This window comes from Salvelinus alpinus, chromosome 20 (assembly GCF_045679555.1).
Source record: "Salvelinus alpinus chromosome 20, SLU_Salpinus.1, whole genome shotgun sequence".
Classification (NCBI taxonomy): domain Eukaryota; kingdom Metazoa; phylum Chordata; class Actinopteri; order Salmoniformes; family Salmonidae; genus Salvelinus; species Salvelinus alpinus.
The window spans coordinates 44,776,125-44,803,476 of NC_092105.1; the positions used below are offsets into that span (position 1 = coordinate 44,776,125).

A 27,352-nucleotide genomic window follows, 5' to 3' on the forward strand; every position below is an offset into this window, starting at 1 on the left:
AAATCAAGAAAGAGTTTTATTTGTAATGAAAAATATCAGTGATCATTTGCTGCTTTACACAATATTTCCCCATAGGATATGTAGAGTCACGGTACATTGTAGATAAGTAAATACAAGCTACACAAATACTTGCCGTAAGTAATATCATTGAGTTACACAATACATTTTTTGAAACTTTAGGATGATTTGGATATAAAGCGTGAATTATCCTAATATAGGTACCATTAACTTGCATTGGATTTGTGACACAAATTCGAAAAAGTTAGCATTTGAAACAGTGGCAAGGTAAACAAAACCAAAGAATGGGTTGCTGTCATACTTGGTCCATAGACTGCTTACAGGGTAAGAAAATCATTAATACATTATCCCCAAATAGCAGGAACAGCACCATTTAGTGGTCAGGATGTAGTACCCAAGAACTTCAATGACTAATTTCTCTGAACAGGGGAAAAAAAAACATCACTCAATTCATTGAGAATACATTACATTGGATGAAGAAACAATACTAATAGCCACATGTCCATACTACTTGTCGAACATAGAGAACTGACACTATATACTCGTTGTTGGGGTGGGGTGTGGGGGGTCCGTGAATGGCTTTTGACCACTTCTTTTGATTCCTCATGTCTTACCCATTGTTAGAAAAAGTTTGGTCCAAATCGGATGTTAGGTACTATAATTATTGAATATTATATGAATCCTATAAATTAAAATGGCCAATTTAGTGCAATAAATTAGCATCATTTCTCAGAGATCAAATATTGTTCCAACAAAATAATGTTGCAGGAATGCTAATGTTAACAGAAACAATTTCAGAACAATCTGAGACGGTGGGTGTCAAAATCCTCTTTCTTGGTCTTTTTTAGGTGGAAGGGCCCTGTAGCAACATTGCAGCAGTTTTTTCCAATCAGTGCATGATCATTTCTGAGTTCAGTCTTGGAACACATAAAAAAATACTATTTGTACACCAACGTATAAATGGAGGAAGAATATTTTTTTTTAAACAGAAACAATAAATGTACATGCATTTGAATCCGACTTGATTGTCTGGGCCGGCTGATGTCACCGATCTTATTCTCCAGTGAAGGTAGGGTTAGCCACGGTGGTGGTCGCGTTCATGAATAGTGGATTGTCTCCCTATTGAGAGGGATAGTAAATTACATATGATGAAAAATCAGTACTGTATGGAACTCAGATATCTGGAGTGATAAATGTGGTGTCTTGTTTTAAATAGCTTCTGTCTTTGCCAGCCATACATTTATAGCAAATCACAACATTGGCATGGATTTCGACTTACGCACAGTTACTGATCCAATCTTGCAAAAGCGCTTTATAAACAAGTCTCCACGGGTTCTGGAGACCACTGCTGTGCAGCTCTATCTATTCTCAAAGGGCCCGATCCCAATTAAGAATTTATGCCTTTCCTACGCATACCTTTCCTAGGCACTTCTCAGTATTTGGTATTCAGATTTACCTTATTTAGTCGAGTAACACGCTCAGCAGGTGTGGCTACTTTGCTCACTCTGAATACATTTAATTCAACCACTGTAAACCATCCCGCTTGCGGCCAACATATTTCCTCTTGGAGTTTTCATTCAATGGGGTTTTCAGTACTTTTGTCTTAAGCCATTCCTTTAAATATGATGCACCTTTAATTAAAATTTTGTCGACAGACTCAATAGAATATATTGCGAGAACGGGTTCAGAATATAAGGGTCAATGAAAGAAAGCCATCTATGCATATTCGTCTCCGTTTCAGCACCAACTGGTAGATTTAAAAAAAGACTCTGGTCTTGTAGATTATTTAGGCACATTTTTGGGTTAGGAAAGTATGTATGAATCCTTAAAAAAAACTTGGAAAGCATTTACGCACAAAATACTGTACAGAAAATACAGTGGTTTGATTCCTTCTGAAAGTTACCATATTCAAGTTCAATCCAATAAATATTGGAATGTGGAAAAAAGTACAAAAAGGGATGAACAATAATCCTATAAATCTACCCTAATTCTCACTAATCATGGAACTGTATGACAACGGTCCAGTTGTTGAGAAATATGCGCCAGGCTCCAGGTTTAACCTGCTACAGTACCTGTGGTCTGAGTTCCATAATGATTCAAATAGGCTAAATGTCCTAAATTATTACACAACGTTGGCCTAAGATGATCCACTAATGCTAGCGACCCTCAAGAACAATTTACAAGGACATGAGAGGGGAAAGGAAGGTAAACGGAATGGAATGATGCAAAAATACATGTATGTGGGTATTACTGACAGTGGCTACCGATAGTGGCTAATATTTAACATGATACAAATTGTAAAATAAAAAATGGAGAAAAGCCTGGGCATGCATACATCAGCGTTTCCCAAACTCGGTCCTCTGGACTCCAAAGGGTGCACATTTAGTTTTTTTGTCATAGCACTACACAGCTGATTCAAATAATCAAGTAATCATCAAGCATTGCACCCTTTGGGGTCCCCACTACCGAGTTGGGAAACAGGGGCATACATCAATTCGGCAGGTTCGACCCTACATAAGCCTATAGCTTGGGTCTCCAAATGTCATGCACACATATTATAAGGGTACACAATCAGAATTCTGATCGGCACTGCTATTTATATCCCATTTCACTGTGCAGTACATGTCATGTTGATATGATTTTCAGTTTGCTTCCATATGGCTGGTTTCACATTAGTGTCCAGGGATCATAAGGAAAAATCATCTAAAACAATTGCTATGCGTATTTACAATCCCCTTCTCCAAATGGATTACTAATTTACATCGCTCTTATCAATAGACCTTACAAAGTTGTACATTACAGTGCATGGAAAATGGTGCTATTTCAACTGGTAGGTTCGCTAGATCTTATTCATGGTTTCCTCGCGCGTAAAGGTGGTAGAATTATTAGGGAATTAATTCAAGGTCACATATTCATTTATTCAAGCTCCACTTCAAACTAATAGTGGGTGAATAGTATGTTATTCTCATGCTTAAGTTCTTTGTCAGAATACACATAGAGAGAAAAGCGCATAAAAAGGGAATAATAAATCTGGGCCAAAGTGATGATTTCTATGAAGTAGCAAATGTCACTCACCGGCATCCACTTTCCTTTCTTCTGCTCATTCTCAAACCTGCGGAACTCCTTCAAGTCATTCAAGTAGAAGAGGGCTTTGATGATGAGCAGGATCACTAAGCCGATCAGGGCCACGGCCGCAATGGAGCCTCCAATGATGGCGTAGATGTTTGGCAACTCCGGACACTCTAAAACATTTATGACAGACATTAACAACCATACATTTTTAGGCAGTCCTGGAGGCTATAGCATGTTACGTTTACTGTGAAAACATTTGGTAGCAAACATCTCTCGGACACTGTGATTCAGATGCTTTCAGTATGACTTGGAGGCTTTATCTTGATGCCCATCAAACAACGTGGTCAGTCAATTAAAACCCCAGCAGACATTTCTGTTTTCTGTGGGCAATGAAGGTAACATGGGGATACTTTTTAGTTGAACAAGACATACGTCTCTTACCTCTGGTCTTTAGTATCTGGGCGGTGTATTTGTCCTCTCCATCCAACTGTTTAATGGTAAAGAACACCCGACAGTTCTCCACATCCCTCACGTCACAAGGCTTACCAGGTGGCAATGTCTCCACCATCTCAAATTCATTAATACTCTTACAGGTCTGGGAGCAGTTCTTACTGAACGGGCCTGTCTGAAAGCCCAGACACTCGATGCACTTCCTGAAAATAGAAGAACGAGGTAGAGAGTGGAAAAATTCCTTGCTCAACATTTTGTCTTCTCCCTTAAGGACTTCAACACATGCTTTGGTTCAAAAAACCCTCGTTTTGAGTAAGATGACAACACGCAGAAATTATATTTTTAAGTGCTACATTCTATTCTACCAGTCATTCTTTACGGTCAATGGTAACCATCTTTGTTTGTCTTATGGTTGTGATGCAATTTAACATGTACACGATGGATCCAACAACATTACCTAAAGGGGCCAGTGAAGACAGTGGTTGAGTGAGTGAAAAAGGTGGGCCCAGGCCGTCTTACCCCTTGGTTATACAGGGAGTCTGGCAGGCGGGACAAGTCAGACAGAAGGGCCGCTGGTAGCCCTCGATACACTTGCACTGGTTACACTGGCATGTGCCCCTGCCGCTGCACACACTCCCGCTTGGTGTGCGACACTGCTCGTCCGACTTCTTGCATTGGCAGGCGGTGCCCTCGTACCCGGGGTTGCATTCGCAATTTTTACAACGGCATTTCCCGTTCCCTTCAACACAGAGACGTGATTTTACGTCAGAATTCCTCTTTGTATTGTTTTAGTACTTCACATGTGTACCCACAGTCATAATGAGACTGTCATTAACAGATGACAGGTGTTCTTTCTATTGTTATACCTCCACACAGTTTGTTCTGAAACTTCTCGCAGCTCTCGTTTTCACACTCGCAGTGCGTGCCGTAGTAGGTGCTGCTGCCTTTTAGGGCATAGCACTGGCAAATGCCACACACACAGTCCCCTCGTCCTTCGCACTCCGTGCCGTTGTCCTTCCGGCATGCCGCCCTCAGAGAGCTCTCGTCCTTCTCCCCAATGGAGCACTCGCACCTCTGACCCACGAAGCCGGCTTTGCAACTGCACAGAGTTGGGAGGAAATAGCCTACTGTACTGATTGCTTGTGAAGACTTTACATTTAAAATAGATGGATCATATCAATCCATGTTTCTCAGAAGTCCCTTAGTTTTACAGGTGACTCAATGCACTTCTAGGAGGATGAAGGGGAAATCATGCATCATATATTGGATTCAATATGGACTATATCAACAAAATTGGAAAATATTGTAAAACAAAAACACATGCTATTTGTTTTATATCCCAGCCAATGCCTGCCTTACCTGCACATGCCACAGTTGACTTTGCCCTTCCTGTTGCAGTCCTTGTGTTCCTCCTCCTTGGGGTCATCACATTCACACTCGCAGCGAGTCGACAAGCTCACCTTCAGCTTGTCTTTTATGCCCAATGGGCCAATCAGAAAAGACATCTCCCTGTCTATACATTCATCTGCCGTCACTGTTACGTTGAAAGACACCTGAGAGGAATTCAGGAGACGCAATGAGTAAATTTGTGGTATGTGTTTGGATAATGTTTTTTTGCTATTTATTATCATTTAACTTGTTATGGCTGTATTGAAAAACTGGAAAAAGGTGCCCATTTTCAAACGGCCTCTTACTCAATTCTTGCTCGTACAATATGCATATTATTATTACTATTGGATAGAAAACAGTCTCTAGTTTCTAAAACCGTTTGAATTATTTCTCTAAGTGGAACAGAACTCTTTTTACAGCCCATTTCCTATCCGGAAGTGAGATTTCCAAAATCGATGTCTCTCTTCAAGAGCTTGTCTATAAAAGGGCATGTCACTTAGGACTGTAGAAACACGTCATACGCCTTCCCCTGGGTGTCATGCGGAAGTGAGAGCAGAAATGACTTGATTATCTCGTCCTGGTATTGAACACAACCTCTTGGAGTGAGATGTGCGCACTTTATTTTTTTTCCTGGGCGCGAAGTTGGACCTGGACTCGGCTCCTGGAAAACCCTCGTTAAAGGTGAATATGATCTCTGGCTTCGATTTTATTTGATACATGTCACAATATCATCCTAAAGTATGTTTTTTTCAATATAGTTTAATTATATTATTGAAATTTATTCTGGACTTTAGACGTGATGCGACGCAAGAATTTTGTCAAGAAGGAGAGGTTAGCGCCGCACGGCCAGTGTGCTTGCTAATTCAAGAGGGAAATCGTTCGTTCTGGATCCAAATAAAGACGGTTCTGAACAAAGGACCCCTTGGAGAACATTCTGATGGAAGATCAACAAAGATAAGGACCCAATTTGGGATGCTTTTTCATATATCTGTCGAACTGTGCTATCGCTACCGTTTGACTAGAATCAATGCTGCTGTGTGCTAGCTATTGTAGTAAGCTAATATAACGATATATTGTGTTTTCGCTGTAAAACACTTCAAAAATCGGAAATATTGGCTGTATTCACAAGATCTTTCTCTTTCATTAGCTATCCACCATATATTTTTCTGAAATGTTTTATGATGTGTAATTAGTAGTTGACGTTGGTGTCTGTATTTTCTCTGGCTACTCCCGTGCGATTTCTGACTGTAGCTATGATGGTAGCAGTAATGTAAAACTGATTTATAGCTAAAATATGCACATTTTTTGAACAAAACATAGATTTATTGTGTAACATGTTATAGGACTGTCATCTGAGGTAGTTTTTTCTAGGTTATTTAGGTTGGTTCTAGGTTAGTTAGGTTGGCTTGTGCATGCTACTTGCATCCTACTTGTGCTATGAAAAATGTCTGTCCTCTTTTTTATTTGGTGGTGAGCTAACATAAATATATGTGGTGTTTTCTCTGTAAAAAAAATCGGACATGTTGGCTGGATTCACAAGATGTTTATCTTTCAAATGCTGTATTGGACTTGTTAATGTGTGAAAGTTAAATATTTAAAAAAAATAGATTTTGAATTTTGCGCCCTGCACTTGAGCTGGATGTTGTCATAGGTGTACCGGTGTCGGGCTGCAGTTAACTAAATGGGCCTAAAATAGTGTGTAAGAGTGTAAAAAAATATTGTATAAGATCATACAAAATATTTTACTGTGACTCTTATGTGGATGATGTTAAAAATATGTGTTGGTCTGATGTGATTTATGAGGAGCATCCAGATGCTGCAACTGATGAATTTATGAAATTGCTTCTTCCAATTATTCATAAACATGCACCTGTTAAGAAACTGACTGTTGGAACTGTTAAGGCTCCATGGATTGATGAGGAATTGAAAAACTGTGTGGTTGAAAGAGATGGGGCAAAAGGAGTGGCTAATAAGTCTGGCTGCACATCTGACTGGCTGACTTACTGCAAATTGAGAAATGATGTGACTAAACAAAAAAAATAAGAAAAAGAAACTGTATTATAAAACCAAGATCAATGATATAAAGAATGATGGAAAAAAACATTGAAGTACTTTAAATGAAATTATGGGCAGTAAAACAAATTCAATTCCATCTTTCATCGAATCAGATGGCTTACTCACCAATTATTTTAATGATTACTTCATTACATGTAGTAACGTGTGCAAACTTAGGCAGGAAATGCCAACAACGAACAGTGAGCCATTGTATTCATGCATAAAAAAAACTATGAAAGAAAAGCATTGCAAGTTTGAATTTTGTAAAGTTAGTGTGGGAGAGGTGAAAAATGATTGTTATCGATCAACAATGACAAACCTCCTGGCATTGATAACTTAGCTGGAAAGCTACTGAGGATGGTAGCTGACTCTATAGCCACTCATATCTGTCATGTCTTTCATCTGAGCCTACAGGAAAGTCTTTGTCCTCAGGCCTGGAGGGAAGCCAATGTAATTTCGCTACCCAAGAGTGGTAAAGCGGCCTTTACTGGTTGAAACAGCAGACCTATCAGTTTGCTGCCAGCTCTGAGCAAACAATTTGAAAGAATTGTGTTTGACCAAATACAATGCTATTTCTCTGTAAACAAATAAACAACAAACTTTCAGCATGCTTATAGAGAAGGGCATTCAACATGTACTGCACTGACACAAATGACTGATGATTGGTTGAAAGAAATTGATAATAAGAAGATTCTGGGAGCTGTACTGTTAGATTTCAGTGCAGCCTTTGATAATATTGACCATAACCTGTTGTTGAAAAAACATACAGTACCAGTCAAAAGTTCGGACACACCTATTCATTCAAGGGTTTTTCTTTATTTTGACTATTTTTTACATTGTAGAATAATAATGAAGGCATCAAAACTATGAAATAACACACACGGAATCATGTAGTAACCAAAAATGTTAAATAAATCAAAATATATTTTATATATGAGATTCTTCAAAGTAGTGTCACGATCGTCTACTGAAGAGAGTGAGGACCAAGGCGCAGCGCGTGAAAAGAACATCTTCTTTTATTCAGAAGAGAGAAAACATGAAACGAACACTATACATAAACTAAACAAACGACCGTGAAGCTATAAACGTTGTGCACACACACACAGGCTACAAACGTTCAAACATAGACAATTACCCACAAACACCTAAAGCCTATGGCTACCTTAAATATGGCTCCCAATCAGAGACAACAATAACCAGCTGTCTCTGATTGAGAACCAAATCAGGTAACCATAGACTTTCCTAAACACCTACACTCAACCATAGACAATCCTAGACACATACACTCAACACAAACCCATACACTAAAACCAACACCCCCTTTACCATAATAAACACCCAAAACACAAACATACCCCATGTCACACCCTGACCTAACTAAAATAATAAAGAAAACAAAGAATACTAAGGCCAGGGCGTGACAAGTAGCCAACCTTGGCCTTGATGACAGCTTTGCACACTCTTGGCATTCTCTCAACCAGCTTCATGAGGTAGTCACCTGGAATGAATTTCAAATAACAGGTGTGCCTTGATAAATGTTAATTTCTTTCCTTCTTAATGCATTTGAGCCAAACTATTGTGGTGTGACAAGGTAGTTGTGGTATATAGAATATCGCCCTATTTGATAAAAGACCAAGTCCATATTATGGCAAGAACAGCTCAAATAAGCAAAGAGAAACAACAGTCCATCACTACTTCAGTCAATCCGTAAAATTTCAGGAACTTTGAAAGTTTCTTCAAGTGCAGTCGCAAAAACCATCCAGCGCTATGATGAAACTGGCTCTCATGAGAACCGCCACAGGAAAGGAAGACTCAGAATTACCTCTGCTGCAGAGGATAAGTTCATTAGAGTTAGAAATTGGAGCCCAAATAAATCCTTCACAGAGTTCAAGTAACAGACACATCTCAACATCAACTATTCACAGGAGACTGTGTGAATCAGATCTTCATGGTCGAATTGCTGCAAAGAAACCACTACTAAAGGACAGCAATAATAAGAAGAGACTTCCTTGGGCCAAGAAACACGAGCAGTGGACATTAGACTGGTGGAAATCTGTCCTTTGTTCTGATGAGTCCAAATGTGAGATTTTTGGTTCCAACTGCCATGTCTTTGTGAGACACAGAGTAGGTGAACGGATGATCTCCCCATGTGTGGTTCCCACCATGAAGCATGGAGGAGGAGGTGTGATGGTGCTATGCTGGTGACACTGTCTGTGATTTATTTAGTATTCAAGGCACACTTAACCAGCATGGCTTCCACAGAATTCTGCAGCTATACGCCATCCCATCTGGTTTGCGCTGAGTGGGACTACTATATCATTTGTTTTTCAACACGACAATGACCCAACACACCTCCAGGCTGTGTAAGAGCTATTTGATTAAGAAGGAGAGTGATGGAGTGCTGCATCAGATGACCTGGCCTCCACAATCACCCGACGTTAACCCAATTGAGATAGTTTGGGATGAGTTGGACCGCACCGCAGAGTGAAGTAAAAGCAGCCAACAAGTGCTCAGCATATGTGGGAACTCCTTCAAGACTGTTGGAAAAGCATTCCAGGTGAAGCTGGTTAAGAGAATGCCAAGAGTGTGTAAAGCTGAATCAAGTCAAAGGGTGGCTACTTTGAAGAATCGAAAATCTAAAATATATTTGGTTTGTTTAACCCTTTTTTGGTTACTACATGATTCCATATGTGTTATTTCATAGTTTTGATGTCTTCATTATTATTCTACAATGTATAAAATAGTAAAAATAAAGAAAAACCCTTCAATGAGTAGCTGTGTCTAAACTTTTGACTGGTACTGTATGTGTTATGGCTTTTTAACCTCTGCCATATTGTGGATTCAGAGCTATCTATCTAATAGAACTCAACGGGTTTTCTTTAATGGAAGCTTCTCTAATGTCAAACATGTAAAGTGTGGTGTACCACAGGGCAGCTCTCTAGGCCCTCTACTCTATTATATTTTTACCAATGAACTGCCACATGCATTAAACAAAGCATGTGTGTCCATGTATGCTGAGGATTCAACCATATACGCATCAGCAACCACAGCTAATGAAGTCACTGAAACCCTTAACAAAGAGTTGCAGTCTGTTTTGGAATGGGGGGGGGGGGGGGGGGGGGGTACAGTAATAAACTGATCCTGAACATCTCTTAAACTAAGAGAATTGTTTTTGGTACAAATCATTCCCTAAGTTCTAAACCTCACCTGAAACTGGTAATGAATGGGGTGGCTGTTGAACCAGTTGAGGAGACTAAATTACTTAGTGTTACCTTAGATTGTAATCTGTCATGGTAAAACATAAAGATTCAATGGTTGTAAAGATGGGGAGAGGTCTGTCAGTAATAAAGAGATGTGCAGCTTTTTTTTACACCACACTCCAAAAAGCAAGTCCTGCAGTCTCTAGTTTTGTCTTATCTTGATTATTGTCCAGTCGTGTGGTCGAGTGCTGCAAGGAAAGACGTAGTTAAGCTGCAGCTGGCCCAGAACAGAGCGGCACGTCTTGCTTTTCATTGTAATCAGAGAGCTGATATAAATACTATGCATACTGTACCAGTCTCTCTTGGCTGTGAGTTGAGGAGAGACTGACTGCATCACTTCCTCTTTTTAGAAGAAACATTAATATGTTGAAAATCTATGTTTTGTTGCATAGTCAACTTACACACAGCTCTGAAACACACACTTACCCCACCAAACATGCCACCAGGGGTCTTTTCACAGTCCCCAAATCCAGAACAACAGAGTACAGAGTTGTATAGAGCCATTATTGCATGGAACTCCGTTCCATCTCATATTGCTCAAATGAACAGCAAACCTGGTTTCAAAAACCATATAAAGCAACACTTCACGGCACAACGCCTCTCCCCTATATGACCTCGATAGTTTGTGTGTATGCATTGATATGTAGGCTACGTGTGCTTTTTTTTAAATTGATGTAGTTCTGTACTTGATCTGTTCTTGTCTATTAATGTTCTGTATTATGTCATGTTTCATGTTTTGTGTGGACCCCAGGAAGAGTAGCTGCTGATTTTGCAACAGCTAATGGGGATCCTAATAAAATTCCAAATACCAAAGTATAACACTTTATAATAAATGTCACTAATTAGCCATTCTGTTTATTATATTGCTTATAATTACTAGAAATGTACATAAGTGTTTACAAAAAATGAAATACATTTTACTGTTTTGTCAATAGTTGATTAATACTTCAGTTATTATCAAGTGTTACCATATCATTTTTTGGTATGTGATAGTCTTTTACTTCTGAGCTCTTACCAAATCTCGTACTTTGACGTTATCACAGACCCCCTGGTCCCCTGCGGGTCCCCCTCCAGGACAGAGTGGAGTGTAAGTGACTCTCACATTGTCAGGGAGAGCATCATGAGTCACCGTCACTTTGGAGGAGAGCCTCTGTGTCAGACACAAAACCGTCTCAGAGTTGACACCAATGCTAAATCACCAGAAATAAAACATCCCAAGCAAATCCAAACTGACACTTTATTACTAGAGATACTAGAGGTTTATGATAGAAATCAAGTAAGGTTCTACACATTAAACACATAGTTATTGGAGTACCATCTTTTTTTTAAAGAAATTTGTTAAATGAATAAGAAAAAATTATAAATATCTGAATAAGAATTAAACAAATATTGTAAATGTCTTACATTGTAGGCAGCTTGGATCAATTCAACAACATTTTTGGAGTCCTCTGACAATACTCCCACCTCAGACTTGGGGATCATTCTACTGAGTTCCTGGAAGATAGTTAGGCGAGACAACAACACATCACAATCGAATCAAGTACATTTTCCCTCAACAGAGTATTTTTTTGTTGGGGGGGGGGGGGGGGGTCATGCGTACTGTGAGAGTTGGCAGTATTAATAAGTTACTGCATTACATATGTTGGCGTTTATAACAATAGAAAAACTGAGGAAGAAAAAAAGATCGAAAGATAGAACGAAAGAGTCCACATACCCTGTATACATTCTCCATGTTCTTCGTCACAGCAAAGATTGGCTGAATGTTGTTCTTCTCTAACTGTGTAGCCACTTGACCAACAGATGGGTAGTCCTACATACAGAGACACTTAACTTGTACAACCTCAACAATGTAATTGTTTAGTACCAAAAGGGTTGGAATATACAGGTTTTAGTTCAGTCCAGTGATGCTGTTGCATTCATTACGTATTTTTTATATTCTCTTATGGTATTTTTCATATCCAGTACAGTATATCAAAGTCTTGGTTGAGGACCAATCATATTGATCTGAATGTGTCCCATGTCACCATCACATACCATGTCATTGCTCTTAGTGTACAACTTGTTGTCCATGTAACATCGCTCGTCGTTGGGCTCCAGTATGCCAGCCAGCTTGCCATCCCCTGCCATGTGGAAGCCATCATCGGTGGTCAGGACGATTAGCCGAGTGCTACTATTCCTCCAGCCAATCCTGTCCTGTGGAAAACAATTGGAGGCTTCATGTAAAATGGATGGAAAAGATGCGAAAAAGTCTACATCCCACATTGGAGTTTTTTGGTGTCACACTCACAGAGGAAGTGTGAGTCACTTTATCTACTGTTCCCGCATGCAAGCCTCATGCAGTGCTATGTTCAGCCTATCATGTGTGAGGGAGTGTTGTGTCTGAAGACAGCAAAAAGAGATTGGTGTTACAGAAGTGGACTACCTCCCCATCTATCTACAGTATGTACTTATCTATGATACACTATGCTGCTTTGACAATAGGCTAAGCAAACATTATATTGATGTTCAATGTCAGTATGTTGGTTCAACCAATTTTTGCCCTGTGGGATTAGACTACTCTTACCCCACATACTGCAGCCTGCATGATGGCGTCCAGCGTCCCTTCAGGGGAGTCCAAGTTCCCAGAGATGCGCTGCTTGTCTACCTCCTTATTAAAGTCAGCTTCGTTCTCTGTCATGCTAAGAACATGCCTGTAGCCAAAGGCAGGTTGACAGAACTTCTCCTTTTCGGCGCATGGCTTCTTCAGCTTCTCTGGGTTGGTGTTAGTGAAAGGCAGGACAGTCTTGTCTACGAAAGAGCCGAAGCCTGCAGCAAAAGATAAAGGTTCTAAAAATAAGATTCATGGACACTCATAGATAGACTAGGAATTGAGGCTGAGACAGACCTTGGTTCAAATACTATTTCAAATCATTTGAAATACTTTAGCTCTGCTGTTGGAATGGAATTAATAGAAACGTCCCAAAAGGGTAAATCTCACCAACCTGGCACCCAAGGTATGCTAAACCAAATGCAAATAAAAGAGTCAAATAATATTTGATGATATCACCTATTCGCCCTTGTTTTGTGATGCCTTGCAGAGCTTTAAAGAGCTCGTTTCCCAGAGTCTTGATGCTCCTCAGATCGTCCTCCATGGAGTAGGAGAGATCCATCAGGTAGTAGAGATCAACAGGATAGCCCTCCACTCTTCGAAAGTCCAGCTTGAACGTCCGAGGCAGCCCTGAACAAAGCAAAATCAAGGTGAAAACTGAAATCTCAAGCACATAAAACTGTGTAAAGTCAAAGCACATGATGATAATGTGATATGATGAAATGTAGGTTATTTATTTGCTATTTTAAGATGATTTCATTCTGTTTGATTACTTAGGGCTACTTTTAATATGTTCCAGCCATAGAATTGGACAGAGGGCATAAAGCCAAGGTTAGGTATTTACTGCCACATGGAGTTATGGAATGATTGCTGAGGAGTGTAATTAATTGGCAGATCCCTGGTGGTGACCTGGATGTAATTCTGTGATCCTTCCTTAACCCATAGGAAGTACCCACCCAGTTGACTACTTCAAAATGCTGAAAGTCTATAATGGCGCTGCCCATGCTAAAACAGGCTTTTAGTCCTTCATCCAACTACATGATTTTATCCATTTTCAAAACATGGCAGTCATCTTAGAACCCAGTTTGGGCAGTAATGCACCGGTAACATTGGAAGCCATCCACCGTTAAACTCCACTGAAGAAGAAGAAAAACCCAATTTGGCCATTTTGAGAACACCCACCTGGTCTGAGCTTCAGACTGACCTCCTGAGGACGCAGCTGGATGGGTTCGTCCTTGACAAATGCATCGGTGGACAGGGCGGTGTTCTTAGTCACAGTAAGGGTATTCTGGGGGGATATGATGTCTTTTTCCTTGCAGCCCCTCTCTTCTAGCTGAGCCCGGGTGTCACAGCGAGCTGCTTCTTGCTCACCTGGCTTGGTGAAGTTCTGGGAATGGGACAAACATAAACTCTGGATTTAAAATAAGTGTGTTTGGATTCATTTTGAATGGTTAGGGCCCTTAGATATGTCAACCATGTCTGTAGACGCTCTATCAGACTATCAACAAACTATCCTGTAACTCACAATTGTACTTGTTCTTCAGTTGCCCATTCTCTGTAAACGTTGTTGCAGTTGACTGTCCTTGTGCACAGTTACACATTTAGATGTAAATGACTATTATTCAAATGATGGAAATTAAATGTGCTCTTCACATGCATATGCTAGCACACCAACCCACATACTGTGGCTTAACACCTTCATGCATATTCTCAGTTCTGTTTGCATACACCGCTTTACATAGACAGCCAAATGCATAATGCTAGCACCTAGCAGCGGTGTAAAGTAATTAAGTACAAATAATTTCAAGTAATACATAAGTCATTATTTGGTGGCTTCTGTACTTAACTATTCATATTTTGGACAACTTTTGCTTTTATTCACTACATTCCTAAAGAAAATATTGTACTTTTTACTCCATACATTTTCCCTGACACCCAAAAGTACTCATTACATTTTAAATGCTTAGAAGGATGAGAAAATGGTCCAATTCACACACTTATCAAGAGAACATCCCGAGTCACCCTTACTGCCTCCTATCTGGCGGACTCACTAAAAACAAATTTGTCAATGATGTCTGAGTGCCATCTGGTATGCTTAACATAAGGAATTTGAAATAATTTATACTTTTACTTTTGATACTTAAGTATATTTGACCAATTACATGTACTTTTTATACTTAAGTATATTTGACCAATTACATGTACTTTTTATACTTAAGTATATTTTAAACCAAATTCCTTTAGACTTTTACTCAAGTAATATTTTACTGGGTGACTTTCACTTTTACTTCAGTCATTTTCTATTAAGGTAATGTATCTTTACTTTTACTCAAGTATGACAATTGGGTACTTTTTCCACCACTGACACCTAGTGTACCCACACAGCTTTTATACATACGTGGGAACTCACAAAGGTGTCAGCATTTGGGCCCACACCTTACTCTCGTAATTTACGTCTCTAGTTTTAGCACTACTATCACACATATTTGTGCTCCTCACCAGTTGTTTGCACCACGTGCAGTACGCTCCTGATCTAATGCAGTCGCTGCAGGAGTTGATCACCGTTTTGGAACATACTTCCACTTCCTGGGAGAGAACTAGGGTAAACACACACACACACACACACAGGATGACTCTCATTTTGTCATTGTGAGACTTTTCAATATCAAGAGGGGATTTGATGACTGTAAAAACTTACCACCTCTGCCCATCAGCAGGAGCAGGAGAGACACACACTTATACATTTCCTGGTGACAGAAAGAGGGAACAGCCGTCAGTCCATCAACCTTGACCATGTCGAAGACTATTACAGGCACACCTATTAGATCCAGTGATATATCTTTGACCATTCAAGGACCAGTAAAAGATGCATGCGCTGTAGATAAACATACACTTTAAGAGCTCCAACACCATTACAATCTGATGCACATTATATGGCCAATGCTCTGTCTGAGCAAAAACAATCTGGGTGGATGTGATCAACAGTCTCACTTTTTTAGGGCAGTTGAACTTAATAAAACTGAGATGGATCCATTAGAAGTTCAGAGTTAAAGAAATGAAGAAAAAAAGAGAACGTCAACAATAGCCACCACAGTATCGCCAGGCCTGGAAACTTTCACAAACATTCACACCGACAGTGCTTGTTGTTAATCTACAGTATCTTCAATCAAAACTCCTTGCAGTCAAGATCATAATAAATTGTTCCAAGTAAGTGTTTGCTGTGCAAATTCCAAAAAGAGGAAATGTAAAATACATCCACAGGGAAAAGCACACGCAGGATATCAAAGTTATATGCTTCATATTTTCATTTCTGTAGAGCTAGCACAAAAACGGGTGTCTAGAATTAAAGCAATATTTCAAACTCTAAAAGTTGGACTTAAGTAACTCTTTAAATATATGGCTCTGGTATTTATTAGCACTGGTTATAATGATTATGTGCTCGTTCTGTTTGTGGCAATGGAGACTACTATTTCCATAGTTACTTGTTTTTGTGGACTCACGGCATCACACCATTACAGCGTTGAAGTTGGTGCATGGTTATACACTGTGTTTTGTGAATTCATTACTTTAAATATCAATTTTGCTTAAATGACACTTAATCTTTTCTCATAGAGGAATCTATAGTTCCACTTTCTGTCATTGGGCTGCTATAATGGAAATTAGTGAGCAACACAGATAGTGTAACGGCAGTCGTAAGTCGAGAAGGATCGGACCAATACGCAGAGTGGTTAGTTTCCATAGTGATTTAATAATTAACATAAACAATATGCGATACAAAATAACTACCGTGACAGTCCTGTGTGGCGAAACACTGACACAAGAACAAACACCCACGTGAACCCCGGCTGCCTAAGTATGATTCTCAATCAGGGACAACGATTGACAGCTGCCTCTGATTGAGAATCATACCAGGCCGAACACAAAACCCCAACATAGAAAATAACACATAGACAACCCACCCCAACTCACGCCCTGACCAACTAAATAAATACAAGAAAAAGGAAAAACAGGTCAGGAACGTGACAGATAGAGGGTTTGTATACGGAACTAATATACATAGACAAATCCACTAATATGAATGGAGAGACTAAAGGAGATAAAACGATCGTTCCAAAGCATAGCTGCTGTTACAGCCTGAATGTACAATGGATTAAACTTTGGACTCACTCTGTTTGCAATAGTGTTTAACATGATTTTAGAATAACTACCTCATCTCTGTAACCCACACGTACAATTACATGTAAGGTCTCAGTCGAACAGTGAATTTCAAAAACAAATTCAACCACGACGACCAGGGAGGTTTTCCAATGCCTCGCAAAGAAAGGCAACTATTGGTAGATGGGTAAAAAAACAAACAGACATTGAATATCCGTTTGAGTATGGTGAAGTTATTAATTACGCTTTGGATGGTGTATCAACACCCTTAGCCACTACAAATATGCAGGTGTCCTTCCTAACTCAGTGGCCAGAGAGGAAGGAAACCACTCAGGGATTTCAACATGAGGCAAATGGCGACATTAAAACAGTTACAGAGTTAAATGGCTATGATAGGAGAAAACTGAGGATGGATCAACAACATTGAAGTTACTCCAAAATACTAACCTAATTGACAGAGTGAAAAGAAGGAAGCATGCACAGAATACAAATATTCCAAAACATGCAACAAGGCACTAAAGTAATACTGCCAAAAATGTGGCAAAGCAATTAACATTTTGTATTCAGGAAAAAAAAAGTTATGTTTGAGGCAAATCCAATAGAACACATTACTGAGTACCACGCTCCATATTTTCAAGCATAGTGGTGGCTGCATCATGTTATGGGTATGTGTGTAATAATTAAGGACTGGGGAATATGTCAGGGAAAATACATTATGGAATGGAGCTAAGCACAGGCAAAATCCTAGAGGAAAACCGGGTTCAGTCTGCTTTCCACCAGACACTGGGAGATGAATTCTTTCAGAAGGACAATGACCTAAAACACAAAGCCAAATCTACACTGGAATTGTTTACCAAGAAAACAGTGAATCTTCCTGAAAGCCGAGTTACAGTTTTGACTTAAATGTACTTGAAAATCTATGGTAAGACCTGAAAATGGTTGTCTAGCAATGGTCAACAACCAATTCGACAGAGCTTGAAGAATTTTAAAAGGAATAATGAGCAAATGTTGCACAAATCCAGGTATGGGAAGCTCTTATAGACTTAACCAGAAAGACTCCCAGCTGTAATCACTGTCAAAGGTGCTTCTACAAAGTATTGACTCAGGGGTGTGAATACTTATGTAAATTAGCATTTTTGTATTCCATTTTCAATACATTTACAAACATTTCTAGAAACATGTTTTCACTTTGTCATTATAAAGGTATTGTGTGTAGATGGGTGGGAAAAAATACATTTAATCCATTTTGAATTCAGGCTGTAACACAACAAAATCTGGACTAAGTCAATGGGATGAACACTTTCTGAAGGCACTGTAAATGATGAATTACTATTATTTATCCAGGTGGGTACCTAAGAACAAAGAAACTATAAAAATAAAACACCCAGTGAGGTATAGCTAGCTTGTTGGTTATTGGAGGACAATCATACAATACATATGAATCTACATAGACATATAGTGGCTTGCGAAAGTATTCTTCCCCCTTGGCATTTTTCCTATTTTGTTACCTTACAACCTGGAATTAAAATAGATTTTTGGGGGGTTTGTATCATTTGATTTACACATGCCTACCACTTTGAAGATGCAAGATTCTTGTGAAACAAACAAGAAATAAGACAAGAATACTGAAAGCTGGAGCGTGCATAACTATTCACCCCCCCAAGTCAATACTTTGTAGAGCCACCTTTTGCAGCAAATACAGCTGCAAGTCTCTTGGTGTATGTCACTATAAGCTTGGCACATCTAGCCACTGGGATTTTTGCCCATTCTTCAAGGCAAAACTGCTCCAGCTCCTTCAAGTTGGATGGGTTCCTGCTGGTGTGCAGCAATCTTTAAGTCATACCACAGATTCTCAATTGGATTGCGGTCTGGGCTTTGACTAGGCCATTCCAAGACATTTAAATGTTTCCCCTTAAACCACCCGAGTGTTGCTTTAGCAGTATGCTTAGGGTCATTGTCCTGCTGGAAGGTGGACCTTTTTTTATATATTTTTCACCTTTATTTAACCAGGTAGGCCAGTTGAGAACAAGTTCTCATTTACAACTGCGACCTGTCCAAGATAAAGCAAAGCAGTGCGACACAAACAACAACACAGAGTTAACAAATATACAGTCAATAACACAATAGAAAAGTCTATATACAGTGTGTGCAAATTAGGTAAGATAAGGGAGGTAAGGCAATAAACAGGCCATAGTGGCAAAATAATTACAATTCAGCAAATGAATCACTGGAGTAATAGATGTAAAGAAGATGAACGTGCAAGTAGAGATACTGGAGTGCAAAGGAGCAAAAATAAATAAATAGGTAGTTGGATGGGCTATTTACAGATATTGGTTCCGAACCTCCCTAAAAAGTTACATATCACGGGGGCTATTTGATGCTAATGCAGTACGCCACAGGATGTTTTTGTGCTGGTCAAGGGCAGTCAGGTCTGGAGTGAACCAAGGGCTATATCTGTTCCTGGTAAAAAAAAAATTGAATGTGGCATGCTTATTTAAGATGACGAGGAAAGCACTTTTAAAGAATAACCAGGCATCCTCTACTGATGGAATGAGGTCAATATCCTTCCAGGATACCCAGGCCAGGTCGATTAGAAAGGCCTGCTCGCTGAAGTGTTTTAGGGAGCATTTGACAGTGATGAGGGGTGGTCGTTTGACCGCTGACCCATTACGGACGCAGGCAATGAGGCAGTGATCGCTGAGTTCCTGGTTGAAGACAGCAGAGGTGTATTTGGAGGGCAGGTTGGTTACGATGATATCTATGAGGGTGCCTGTGTTTACGGATTTGGGGGTGTACCTGGTAGGTTCATTGATAATTTGTGTGAAACTGAGGGCATCTAGCTTAGATTGTAGGATGGCCAGGGTGTTAAGCATGTCCCAGTTTAGGTCACCTAACAGCACAAGCTCTGACGATAGATGGGGGGCAATCAATTCACATATGGTATCCAGGGCACAGCTGGGGGCAGAAGGTGGTCTATAGCAAGCGGCAACGGTGGGAGACTTGTTTCTGGAAAGGTGGATTTTTAAAAGTAGAAACTCAAATTGTTTGGGCACAGACCTGGATAGTATGACAGAACTCTGCAGGCTATCTCTGCAGTAGATTGCAACTCCATCCCAGTCTCAAATCTCTGGAAGACTCAAACAGGTTCCCCTCAAGAATTTCCCAGTATTTAGTGCCATCCATCATTCCTTAAATTCTGACCAGTTTCCCAGTCCCTGCCGATGAAAAATATCCCCACAGCATGATGCTGCCACCACCATGCTTCACTGTGGGGATGGTGTTCTCGGGGTGATGAGAGGTGTTGGGTGTTGGGTTTGCACCAGACATAGCGTTTTCCTTGATGGCCAAAAAGCTCAATTTTAGTCTCATCTGACCAGAGTACCTTCTTCCATATGTTTGGGGAGTCTCCCACACATCTTTTGGCAAACACCAAACATGTTTGCTTATTTTTTTCTTTAAGCAATGGCTTTTTTTCTGCCTACTCTTTCATAAGCCCAGCTCTGTGGAGTGTACGGCTTAAAGTGGTCCTATGGACAGATACTCCAATCTCCGCTGTGAAGCTTTGCAGCTCCTTCAGGGTTATCTTTGGTCTCTTTCTTGCCTCTCTGATTAATGACCTCCTTGCCTGGTCCGTGAGTTTTGGTCGGCAGCCCGCTCATGGGAGGTTTGTTGTGGTGCCATATTTTTCCAATTTTTTAATAATGGATTTAATGGTGCTCTGTGGCATGTTCAAAGTTTCAGATATTATTTTATAACCAAACCCTGATCTGTATTTCTCCACAACTTTGTCCTTGACCTGTTTGGAGAGCTCCTTGGTCTTCATGGTGACGCTTGCTTAGTGGTGTTGCAGACTCTGGGGCCTTTCAGAACAGGTGTATATATACTGAGATCATGTGACACTTAGATTGCACACAGGTGGACTTTATTTAACTAATTATGTGACTTCTGAAGGTAATTGGTTGCACCAGATCTTATTTCGGGGCTTCATTGCAAAGGGGTGAATACATATGCATGCATCACTTTTCAGTTCTAATTCTTTTGAATTTTTTTAAACAAGTAATGTATTTCATGTTACTTCACCAATTTGGACTATTTTGTGTATGTCCATGACATGAAATCCAAATAAAAATCTACTTCAATTACAGGTTGTAATGCAACAAAATAGGAAAACGCCAAAGGGGATTAATTATTTTGCAAGGCACTGTATGGGGCTGAAAACTATGCTCAATGTAGAATCTCCACTGAGAGTACTCTTAATACAGGAATAGGTTTGATCTGGTTCTGGGAAATTGGCCCATACGAGTCATTCTAGCATTACATTAATCCATGACATCCACCATCTCAGATTGATCTGTAATTGTTTCTTTACTTAGAAACAGGTAAGATTGGCATTCCTGAAACATTACGTTGTTGAAATATTATTTTATCTCTGAGAAATTAAGCTAATTAATTGCACCCAAATTGGTCATGTTACAGGATTCAGATAATATTCAATAAATATATGTCAAATTAAGAGTCAACATCCACAGGCACTGCATATGTACTTCTATGGTAAATCCTTCAGAAGAGGACAAGATAAGCTCACAATATAGATGTTCCGCCTATAGAACTATAATGCCAGATGGCAGCTTGATTGACCCATGAAAAGTATGTGATCATCAGCAAATGAAACATTCATCCAAACATGGCAAAAGATTCAACTCCTTATATTACAAGGCCTAAATTCCAAAGGTATTAGATTACATTTTTATTTTATTTAACTAGGCAAGTCAGTTAAGAACATTAAGAACAAATTCTTATTTTCAATGACAGCCTAGGAACAGTGGGTTAACTGCCTTGTTCAGGGGCAGAATGACAGATTATTACCTTGTCAGCTTGGGGATTTGATCTTGCAACCTTTTGTTTACTAGTCCAACACTCTAACCACTAGGCTATTGTCATGACGTTGGCCCGGGGGTAGGTTTATGACAGTCATAAATACCTCTTTCCCCCCTTTTCCCTCTCCCTACTATAACTGATGTGACATAAGAAAACCCATTGGTTAACATAGAGATTCTGAGAACATCAGAAGTTGGGGGGGAAATGAACTATATTCTGGTAATCCGACCAACTGAACATATGTGGTGGTACTTAAGGTATATTATGTCAGTTCGGTTGCCCTCTGACACATTCTCATCAATGATAGAATGACAAAAACTCTACTGTGGAAAGTCTAAACGTCAGAGGTATCGGATTCACATGGAATTGTTGTTTAATTCAAATGTTTGAATATGAAATTATTTGTGAAAGAGATTAAATGTAATTTTAGCTTCCAAATGAGAGATTTGTGTTTTCATAAGCTTGGCTTCTGCTCAACCAGGGGCCCGCCCCTGTGAAGAGACATGGGTTATAAACTTTTCAGACACACCCCTCTCCCTCCACTATAAAAGCCATTGACAAAAATATAACTTCCTGTTCCGGGGACACTAGGATGACGATCCGGTGTCAGAATGGTTCAGATAATAACTATAGAACTAAGCCAACAGCAGCATGGACTTTGGTTGTGAATGGTATGAACTTTGAACTCGTATTCACTACAGAAGGGATACCTCCTAGCCGTTGAGTTAGCAACAGCTGCTACAAACGTAGGTTAGGAAGGACAGTCAGAGTATCCCGTCTACTACACACGACGTTACTCCAACGTATCCAGTGATCACCAGAGACATTCTTCAAAGGACAGAGGACTCGGGTTGGCGATACGGTCTTCCATCTAGCACCAACCTACTGAAGCTTAGCTCAGAGTAAATATTTATTGCATTTTCCTTTTTCAAATGGGCGGTAATTTAGAATGAATAAGATACTGTATTTACGATAACACAGCTTCGCCTATGTTCCAGTCTCCCGCTCTTTCACTAAAACCCAGCCCCCCCCTTTCCTTTGTGTAACAAGCTGTCATATCTATTCCGCCCGCAAGGGACGTTTTTCTGTATGACGTAATTTGTGATCAAGTTATGATTTAATTGTGTATGTGTGTTTCTGTGTGATTAGTTAGGTATTTAGTAAATAAATAATTAAACCCAATTTTGTATTGCTGATTCAACTTGTTAGCCAGGATTCTTGCAGATAACAAAGGATTTACCACTTTCAGATGAGACTGAATAAAATGACGATTAATGTGACTGCTATTTAGTAAAATATTACTAAATCTTTAAGAGTTTATTCGGAAAATAACAGCTCTATAAATATTATTTTGTGGTGTCCCTCTCTAGTTAATGAATATTTACATGATTAGTTCAATCAGGTAATATTAATTACGGAGAAATTATTTTATAGAATAGCATGTCATAGCAATTAATCTGGCATAGTCAAAGACACGACACTATGCTGCCACCCCAGATACAGTACACTAGAGAACAAAACTGATTTGCTTTCATGTAGGACTGGCTTGAATTGTGAGGATGATCACACAATACATTTTCATAATGAGCCAAATCTACTGGTTTTCTACCCAAAATTGTAAAGTAAATGTTGTGCTCTATTTAATAAACACAAGAGACCAGCAAAATGGATAACAGTGTGGTGGTATAACAGGAACAGCGTCATCTAGTGCTCAGAACCTGGTATGTTATGGTAAATAATGGAAGTGACATCAATGACTAATTTCTCTGATCAGGGGAAAAAACATCACCAGATTCACAGGGAGTACATTACATAGTATGGATAAGCAATACTCCAAGCCACAGCTTCATACTACTTGTCAGACATAGAGAATGATACTGTATAATTGTTGTTGGGGTGTGAGGGGGTCCGTGTGTGGCTTTTGACCATTTGTTTTTGATTCCTCATGTTTTACTTATACTTAAATGTAGGAAGATCCAAATTGGATGTTGGGTACTACATGTATTGAATATTATCTGAATCCTATAAATGAAAATTGATCATTTGGCTTATTTTCTCATTTGGCTTCTGGGCTATATTTGCTTAAATTAGCTTTATTTCTCAGAGATCAAATAATATTTAAACAAAATAATGTTTCAGGAATGCTAATCATATATGTTACTAACTACAGAAATTATTTTAGAACAATGTGAGACGGTGGGTGTTGAAATCCTCTTTCCTTTGATTTTTAAGTTGGAACGACCCATACTCTTGTGAAATGTCTCACTTCTCAAATGGTTAACTAGCAGTACTTAAGCAAGTCACTCCTCTCCTTATAAGGCATGAGCAATCATGATCTTCTCTTGCCTCACTATCATTTCGTAAGTGGTGAGTAATCCGCCACAAATATGTGTCAACTAAATGGGTTAATATTAGAAACATTAAATGCTCAACTTTAGGCTATAGAGAAACTAATAATATCCAGATAAAACAGGCTGTGAGCTTTCATTTGTGATACTATTGGATGGCTACTGTCATTTTATGATATTCTACATCATTTATAGTTCATCGAGAGTCTTTTTATCATTGCTTAGTAGTTTTTTCTGTTCCTCCAAAGACATGGCATTAGAGTCACAATGTTAGTTCCTCTTGCAAATGTTTATTTGTATATGTATTGATAAATCAACGAAATGATCTCATATGACAGTTAAACATTGGGTCAACGTCAGCTGTAAATAGGTCTTTCTAAAAAAAAAGAATGGGCCAAAGTGTGACATTGGGATAAACATTTCAAAATGGGTTGAAACGAAAATATTCAAATTATTACCTCATTCTAAAATATGTGAGAATAATGTGGACATTGCCTGACAAAATATTATGTTTGTTGCATGTATGGCGATTTTTCTGTCGCCTATGTGGCCGACACAGGCACACAATACAGCCATGAATTGCGCTAGCTTTAATCTCACCATTTGAATCTCACCATTGCTGTTTTTATAATGAGAAATTGACCATAAACCAGGCTCCCTTTTCAATAGAAGGATTTGTATGGAGAGCCAAGTTGAAGCCAGCATTACCTGTTGTCGTCCTCATAATAACCGCACGACACCCTTCAATTGAAGTGACGGGAAACAAATGAAAGTGGCCATCTCTCACAAAAACGGATCAAAAATGAAATATTGGCTAATTATAAGGGAGCAGGAGCTTATAAATTGGCTACAACTGTTCAAGCACCAAGTTGAGGAAATGTCTGGTTTACAAGGTAGGCCTATTCCAGTACTTACATTTTTTAGCTCCAAATTCAAGTTAAAGTAGGCTTCTTCAAGCCCCTTGTATTGTTTAAAATTAATTGCAGGTGCAACATGGAAAAATAAATATATTTGTCATGTTATTTCATTACCAGATCATATTGTGAATTAGCCCTCTAGGCTATGTATTTTGTTGTCATTATATCCAGAATAATTAATAGGAATAGCGTTGGGTGTCGCACAATAGTTTATCCTACACAATTGCGTACAGTTGACTCACTGTCCAATCAGAGGAATAAGAAACGTATGAAAACAACAGCTGTTCGTCACTTGACTGTCATTCGGGAAATTCCTTCATAGATTAGATGATGATATGTGAAAATATCAAGGCGTAACAAATCAGCTGGACACCAAATGCGCATTCAATAAGTATTATGCATAATTATTGAAGAACCACGTTAATGACAGTATCGATGCACGTTTTAGTATCTTTCATTTAGAGGCATTTGATTTTGCAATTGCATTTATTATTTTGAATTAGTGTGCCTATGAAAACTGTTTTCACCCCGTAATATAAGAAGACACCAAATGTTACATAGTTACACTGCATTTCTGAGATCTCTATACAAAAAACACCTAGATCCAGGATTATTACAGGCTTCAAGTTCAATGTCTAATTTAACTGATTAATGCTTAATATATGATATAAGGACAACTTACAATGCAAGGACAGAAAAGTAATACAAAAGGAAGGAAGAGAAGCCCTGCCAAGGTACACAATAGTAGACTTTGGTAGACAGAAGGTGCTCTATGACAAAGGCCATGCCGCTGAAACACGTCAGAGTTTTAACATTTTGTTTCCTTTGAACGTGCCATACAAATAAAGGCATTTTAATTATATAATTAATTATATGAAGAGTGGCCTTGGTCCTCCTTTCTTTTTGATGACAGAAAAGTGATGTTTATGTCACACGATTTTGGACCAATCCATCACGACATCAACCACGATAAAGGATTAAACATAGGTTTTAAATCAACTCGTGAATTGTATTGAATATAGCTATGATTCCCCCTTATATCTCAATGTAATGACATTTAAAAAATTGGCAGATTTTATAGAAAGAACCAAATATGTGCTGTAGTATATAGAATAATCATACAGTATATGGCTCAAGTGTAATGATTATCTCTTTTACACCCCACAGAGCTTGGTTCCTCTCTAGATTTCTTCCTATAGTAGGTTCCTGTCTTTCTAGGGAGTTTTTTCTAGCCACAGTATTTCTACATCTGCATTGCTTGCTGTTTGGGGTTTTAGGCTGGGTTTCTATACAGCACTTTGTAACATCTGCTGAGGTCAAAAGGACTTTAAAAATACATTTGATTGATATATTTTATATAAATCCTTATAGTCGGGTAATTGTAAATCCTGAACCTAAATCGTTGATCTGATATGCCACAAAATCACATTATTTTTTACTTTGATCAACTCTAGTTTAACACATGAAAAACTAGTATCTGTATGCTTTTCCTAAAGATAGAATGTCCCATTTGATACATTTAGTAATCAGTTATAAAGTAGGCTCAATAAAAAGGTTATTGTGCCCAGTGACCTTACACGAATCAACAAACATACATCTTATATACAGCAGTAAGGATGCTACTCACGAAAGTCAAGGTGCTGCAGCTCCTACGTAACCCTCAACTCACTGTCATGGGTGTGTTCTCTATGCGGCTTACTGACTGAGGTGAATGTCAGTTAGCTTGTGAAACACAACCACCCACATGACAGGAAGGCTATGGAGGGAAATGGTATGAACATAGAGGAAGTGTACAAAACACTATTAAAGAACCCCTGCTCTTTCCATAGACTGACTAGGTGAACCCAGGTGAAAGCTATAATCCCTTACTGATGCCACTTGTTAAATCCACTGCAACTCAATCTTAGAAAGGTGTTCTAAATATTTTGTACACACAGTGTATAATATAATTAAGCAATAAGGCCCGAGGGGGTGTGGTATATGGCCAATATACCACGGCTATGGGCTGTTCTATGACACAACCCTTAGCCGTGCAGTAAAAATACATGTTTTGTCATACCCCTGGTGTATGGTCTGATTTCCCACGGCTTTCAGCCAATCAGCTTTCGGTGCTCGAACCACCCATTTTTTAATATTCATAATAATAGATCATCTTTGGTATGAACCATCTCAGGCATGTGTGTAATAGGGATGTAGAATTATGACCTTATGACCTTCCTCTTT

At 39.1% G+C, this 27,352-nt stretch overlaps 1 protein-coding gene across 1 annotated transcript; it reads right to left on the reverse strand.

Annotated features, from left to right (window-relative positions):
• On the reverse strand, positions 1–26,863 carry LOC139546987 (integrin beta-2-like). Its single transcript, XM_071355999.1, has 16 exons — positions 26,757–26,863; positions 15,530–15,578; positions 15,331–15,428; positions 14,014–14,218; positions 13,291–13,461; positions 12,808–13,049; positions 12,279–12,437; positions 11,959–12,054; positions 11,649–11,738; positions 11,260–11,394; positions 4,900–5,093; positions 4,407–4,639; positions 4,060–4,279; positions 3,532–3,743; positions 3,094–3,260; positions 1–1,137 (listed from the first exon to the last, which is right to left on the reverse strand). The coding sequence occupies exons 2-16, from the start codon at positions 15,573–15,575 to the stop codon at positions 1,072–1,074; spliced, it is 2,334 nt and encodes a 777-aa protein (XP_071212100.1). The 5' UTR covers positions 15,576–15,578; positions 26,757–26,863; the 3' UTR covers positions 1–1,071.
• Between the last annotated feature and the right edge of the window lie 489 nt (positions 26,864–27,352).

Excerpts from the sequence above, each read along its gene's own strand:
- LOC139546987 (XM_071355999.1), bottom strand. The coding sequence starts at position 15,575 with ATGTATAAGTGTGTGTCTCTCCTGCTCCTGCTGATGGGCAGAGGTG. Across the intron at positions 15,429-15,529 it reads CCTGCTGATGGGCAGAGGTG|TTCTCTCCCAGGAAGTGGAA; the intron begins GTAAGTTTTTAC and ends TGTTTACCCTAG. Across the intron at positions 14,219-15,330 it reads GCACGTGGTGCAAACAACTG|AACTTCACCAAGCCAGGTGA; the intron begins GTGAGGAGCACA and ends TCCCATTCCCAG.